Below are 6658 nucleotides of genomic sequence, written 5' to 3'. Positions count from 1 at the left end.
CTCCTCTGCAATCTATCTCATTAAGATCAATCTCTATCAGTCTATCGTTATCCTTTTTTTTTTTTTTATCAACTGAATTTATTCTCTGCCTTTGTTCACTTTGTCAAATGAATTTAGTAAATTTTTTCCAGAAACCTTTTTTTCTAGAAAACCAAACTTTAAATAATCACAGATATTGTTAGGATATGTGTGCCCTAGCATAACAAATTCTAATTTTGGATTGTAAAAGTCATGGTTTCTTATTTGGATATTATTATTAAAGCATTATACAATTGGTGAATGGAATGTATTATTTTTCGATTCTTTATGGAATTGATGGTGTCTGCTTGATTACAAAATATATTTATATATGTATGTAATGGCAATTAATACTACGATATAAATTAGTAATCATAAATGGTTTAAAGTCGGTAATTATGGATGGATATTTAATTAGTTAAGACTTAAACCGAGTCCACGATAGATTGAGATATATTGCGAGAGCTGTCGTATGCAATTGCTCTCTATCACAGTCATGGCTTTTGACTCTCAAGCATGAGAGAAGTATAGACTCTTTTATTAATTAATAATTACTTTGATTTGTTCGGTGGATACCTCGGGATCCTTAGATCGACACTTTGGGTAGTTATGTAATTAATAATTAGAGGTCTATATTCTCAATATTTGCATCAGTGCTATTTGTATTTATTTTGTTTTGATTATGGTTGATCACAAATTAAATTCGAAGGCCTTCATATGTTTTAAACAAATGTTTTCTATATATATTTATTTAATAAATTATTATTATTTTTTGTCAAATAAATATTTTATTGTGATCGAGCCGGAAATAATCAAAGGTAACAAAATAATTATATTAATTATGTTGTCGGATTGATGGCTTTAATTATCCGATAAATAATTAAGCATAGAGGGGTTAAAGTGCAACATTGACTTAGAGGTTATTTACTATTTAATTGGAGTGCAATTAATTTCTTTTAGTGGAGTAGAAATTAATTTATGAATTAATTGAATTGGGTCCATGGTTTAATGGACCGGACCAATTATTAATTTATAGGAGCCAAGAAAATAGTAAGCCCAAAAGGATTCTCACCAATAGCCCAAGTTGATATTGGAGTCATGTTAGGATTGAGAAAGTTGAATTAGAGATGGAGAATAATTTATTGTTTCCTTATTCTTATTTTTATTTTACCTATATATACATGAGTTCATGTATATTTTAGGGGTGACTTGGAGAACAAGAAAAATGAATACACTTTCTCTCTCTAGATTTTAGGATTTTGTTTTCTCTTCTAAAGGAGGCTACCACCAGCCTAGATTCTAAGGTCATTCATCAAGGCATATTGGTGATTCCTAAAGGGAAGATAATAATCGAACGGAAGGAGAAAGGATCTTGCTAAAGGGATCTACAATAAGTGAGAACATTCACTTTAGAGGAAAGTTCAAAAGGTTTACTCAGACCTTTGATGTAAGTATTCAATCTGTTTATTGAATTATACATCATCTTTTATTTATCTTTGCATAAAACTTGTCTCTGTGTGATGAATCAAAATCCGTGATTGCAAATCCCTCAAAAGTTTTAAAACTTGCACGTTTCCCAACAGATATAACCCAAGCTAAGCTCTTGGGAGTCAAAATTCCCGGATTTTATGGGTTTTGGTTGGAAACCAAACAAGACGTTGCAAAATCCCCTTGAAGATGGACCATTATATATATAACAATGCTCTTTGATTTTGGAGGAACACCATCAATTGAAAGATCTCTCTTTCAACATGGTTACACAGATTAGCATATAGAAAGAGTAGAAACGGAAATTGCAATAGAGGGGAATCGAGGAGAGAGTGAATCGAAGAGAGAGAAAGAGATCGTGCATACCTGTATCCAAAGTGGTGCCACGTCTGATTCGGACTATTTTTTGGTCGTTTGGGTCATAAGAGCATAATACGCCTTTTTTTTTATTCAATTATAACGAATATTTTAATCGTTTTAGCATTTTAGTCTTTATTTGTTCAAAAATTAAATGTCGCTAAATATCATGAATAATTTTTATAATAAAGTATCATGAATGTTGTGACATGTGAATTAGCAGCCGATTGTAATGTAAAAGCAAACTGCAATTGATAAATATATATTGGCTTTTGATCGATTAAGAACTTTTAGGATCATGTTTGATATTTTGTGAAATTATTATTTTTTTGAATGGTAAAACAAACACACACACGCAGATGCTAGAACCCCTCCCCTCTTCTTTGAAGATGGGGAGGTTATATTTTGTGAAATCATGTTATACAAGTGTAGATGGGTATATATAAAAAAGTAAAAATGAAGTTGAGTAAGTGTCCGCCACAGCCTATGGTGTAATGCCATGACATGATTAATAATAATAAAAAAAACCTATGGTGTAATGCCATGACATGATTAATAATAAAAAAAAAACCTCCTCAACACCTATTCACAATTTTTGTTAGTTGTGGGGACTCATACATCCACACTCACTCATACATCCATACTCACTTAAATCATCGATCTTTTACTTTGAAAAGTGAGAAATTACAATCAAGTTACACTCTTCGATTTTCCTTAGCAAAAATATAGATAGAAGATTTTTCTCTTTTCATTTATTTTATATCACATATCAAACTTTTTTCATTGTATTATAAAGTTTTTAACTCTTATCGAAAATAATAATAATATATTAGTTTTTTTTCTTTCAACTTCAATCTAGCAAACAACCACCCATTATATTTTTAAAACTCCACCAAAGTTGAAGGTTGAGAAGAGGAGCTTGTATCATCTAAACTAGATCAATTGGTTAATAATATATTAGTTCATTTGACTACTCTTACAAATTTTAAGCTTAAGAAAATGATTAATTATGCATTTTTAGAAACCCAAACGATTTAACCAACATAAGAGGAAAAATAAGAAAATGTGTGATTAAGTGAACTCCAAACAAATGTATTATATAAACATTATTCTAATGTTAAAGGTTGTTGTATTTTTATTTGACTTCTTTTTTTTACTCTTTGATTGGCTATTGTGTTTTAAGGGTCAAGCTTGTGCAAACTTGATAAAAGGAAAAGATTTTAAAATATATATATTTAGATCATATAATCGTTCAAGGCCATACTGAAAATTTTGATAATATGTAATATATGCATTGTCCCGACGAATAATACACATAAATTTTTTTTTTTTCTTTCTATTTTGTAAGTTTGAGTAAATATAAACCACTCTAGTGTAATCTCAATGATAAATACGACTGTCATGTCCTATTATAGGTTTTTAATGATGCCTTCCAAATTCTCTTCATTGCATTCACATATTTTCCAAGTCTCTTTTCCCCTTTTTACACTGCTTTTGAAATATTAAGTCGGGTTCTTCTCCTACCTCTATCGAATAGAACATGTTGAGCCAAAGTGTAGTTTCATGAAACCATATGCTATAGGTCGAATCCACCTTCATTCAACAATTTAATACCCAGAAATAATTCTATATATGGGAAACACATAACTCCTCAAATTGTGAATCTGTGAATAAGCTAAGTGTCATTGAATCCTCTATTTATTTATTTATTTTTATTGGAATGGCAATGTTGCCATGCCAAGGCAACTGAGCTCCCTATGTTTTCAGCTGGGACTTTTACGTGTGAATATAGAGTGTTCAGTATTTAAGTTAAGGTAAACGTTCGTTTCTGATAATTAATTAGTTAGTGAATGATTTTTTTTTTTTATTTTTATTTTTAAAAATTTGGTTTTATTTTATTTTACTTTTGTTTTCTTTATTATGTATTGTATTGTTGAGCATGTTGACAAAACCAATCAACTTTATGTTATATGCATGCTATACAATTACCATGAGTTTGCTGACTAAAAATTTATATAAAAAGAATAGTTATGGTATTATAAAATAAAATAAAATATGCAATTATGAGTTAAAAATTTTTCTTATCATTTAAAAAAAAAAAAAAAGAATTTGAAATACAATTGAAAAAATAAGAAATGCTAATATCACATCCCTTTCTAGAATTCTAAAAAAATTGTTATCGAAAAATTGACCAAAATTCTAATTTCTTAGTCTAAACTATCACCAAAACTTCATTTGAGCTCTCGTCAGTTTCTTGTAAAATGGATTTGACTACAAGCCCTAAAGAGCGTAAATAGTGATACACCATAATAGTACGTAGTAAATAAATAAACCAACCATTAATTACCCAGATATTTTAAAACATCTTTGAAATGATAAGATGACGATTAGATGCTTAGGGAAGAAAGAAAAATATTCTCATGAAATAAAATATAATGCATGCAATAAACCATGGGGTGGAGAGCTATAGTGAGTTGATGAATATTTTCTGCATATATATGTAGTCTTCAACTGAGCAACAAGTGGGAGTTAAGAACGGACAGGTATCAAATTGTTCATTTTATGCTAAAACCTTTGGAGTGCATCAGTGTCTGTAAATATATGTAGCCCTCTATTGCGAAATGAACCAAGTTGGGGTTGCAAGAAAACATGAATGTTTTTACTTTCAGTAGAGTAAATAAATTTCACAACACAAATAGTAATAGAATTAGAAAACAGAACAGCCAACAAGCCAAGCCTTGTAAACAAAAATTAATCCATGTTTTTCAGAGTAGTACACCATAGGAATACAAGAAAAAAAACATGTGAATATGTAGCGCAAAAGAGTACCTACCATGCTATGCCGCCAAGTGATTTGCTTTATGGGAAAAAGATTTCAGTCTCAGCCTGCCTCTAGGTATTAAATCATCAAGTCCCAAAGGATGTCATCATCTTAAGCACATATTTCTGCTGTCAATTAGACCTTGTTAACCACAAATAATTCGCCAACTTCATCTGAATAAGGGAGTACATATTTCTCAAAGAACTTGTCATCAGTGAACCAGAATACAGTGGCCAAACTAGGGTTTTTAAGAAGCAAATTCCTGCTTTCCAAAACCTCCAGAACTCTTAGCCGTGGCTTAAGCCTATTCTCAACACTGAGAGTAAGTAAGAATGGGTGATTAACAACATATGAGATATCACATTTGCCCGTGCTAAGCAAAAGCTGTGTTTTCGCCCTAATTTTCCTCTCTGACAGAGCAAACACCAGAGGCGCCCTCCTAAAAACGGAAAGAATATCATCTTCGGAAAATCCCAAACTCTTAAACACCTCCAATTTCAATTCCCAATTCTCTATAGACATCGTTCGAATAGCCCGAATCGCAGGAAGAAACATCTTAGACTTCCTGTTAATGCCCATCTCATCAACCCTCTTCACATATTCTCTAATCTGCGTCGGTTTAAACAAAAATAATCTTGGGCAATTATACACATACCGGGTTATTTGTGTCCAACTCATACCGCAGCTCTTCATAATAAATTCAATATTGGGTATCATAGTTTTCGCCAAATCAAAACTCAAAATCCTCCCATATCTCTTCACAAACCTAGACACATCATCCATATTCGAACCAAAAACACTCTTCAAAGTTAAAATTGACGGGCCAAGCCGATTATCAACGCTTCTAGTTAGAATCCTTGGGTCATTCGAAACAATTTCCACAACATCGCTAGAAGAAAAACCCAAGTCTTGAAAAAACTTGAATTTGGGTTTGATGGAGCGCTCGAGATTTGCAGAGAGAACTTGAGGCGCGTTTTTTATGACACGCTGGAGATGGGTATCCGAAAAACCACTTTCCTGGAGAAATGAAAGAATCGAATCGGTCTCTTCAGGCCTTTTCACATACTTTACGACGGAAGAGACTTTCGAAGCAGTTTCAGCAGAAAATTTGTGTCTATCATTCAAGTAATTGGCCACCGCAATGGGGGTTTCTAGAGAGGAAGAGAAGAAGAGGAGAGGGAAAAGAGAGATTGGGGTTTTGTTGAGATGTGAAGAGTTCTTAAGAGAGAGTGAGATGAGACTTTTGCAGATATATACAGTCCTCATTTCTTGAAGAAACACAGTGATGTATTATATATATATAATATGCTTTCAATCACAGCAAAGAGTGTAGGGATGAGTACTTACCAATACAGTCGGAACTTCATAGATTTGAAGTGACTCGACTTTCTCTCTCTATCAATCTCTCTCTCTCTCTCTGGTTCTGAAAGTATTTTGACTGATGGATGAAGAGTGTGCCCCAAACGGCTAAACCTGGTTTGAGCTCTCAGAGGTTTGGGGCCTTGAACCCAAATGGACAATGGTATGAAAATGTTTGATTGAGCGAGTCCTAGCCCAAGAATATAGTGGGCTGGACCTAAGGGTCCGTTTGGAATGCGTTGTGTTTTGTAGTATTTTGTTTTAGTCTAGAATAGAATAAGTGTTTTGTAATGTGGTATTCTGAAATGAGAACAAAACATATTTGGCGACGAAAATCTGCGGTGAGAATTTTGGAACAAAAACATGGTAGAACATGTTTGGTAGCATTTTTTACCTTCTGAAAATATCCCTAATTTTAAAGATATAGGTTTTGATTTTTTGAACAATCTGAAATGATATGCCCATATTTTTTATATATAAGCTGATATATATGGGTTTTGAACTTGTGATTCTTGTAGATTTTGTAGTTTCCAGTTACACAGAGAAAGGGGGGGAGGGGGGCAAATACGATTTAGTTTGCAAAACAAGAATTACAGAGCTTGATTAGTTGATTTA

At 32.4% G+C, this 6658-nt stretch overlaps 1 protein-coding gene across 1 annotated transcript; it reads right to left on the bottom strand.

Annotated features, from left to right (window-relative positions):
- Positions 1 to 4819: 4819 nt before the first annotated feature.
- Positions 4820 to 5950, bottom strand: LOC132272785 (uncharacterized). The gene has a single exon (XM_059773878.1). The coding sequence runs from the start codon at positions 5948 to 5950 to the stop codon at positions 4820 to 4822; it is 1131 nt and encodes a 376-aa protein (XP_059629861.1).
- Between the last annotated feature and the right edge of the window lie 708 nt (positions 5951 to 6658).

The sequence above is a fragment of the Cornus florida genome, unplaced genomic scaffold (assembly GCF_030987335.1).
Source record: "Cornus florida cultivar Cherokee Brave unplaced genomic scaffold, ASM3098733v1 CherokeeBrave_3.0.0_Hap2_Chr09, whole genome shotgun sequence".
Classification (NCBI taxonomy): domain Eukaryota; kingdom Viridiplantae; phylum Streptophyta; class Magnoliopsida; order Cornales; family Cornaceae; genus Cornus; species Cornus florida.
Note: the sequence above shows the minus strand (reverse complement) of the source record. Positions and strands in the feature narration are given on the sequence as shown.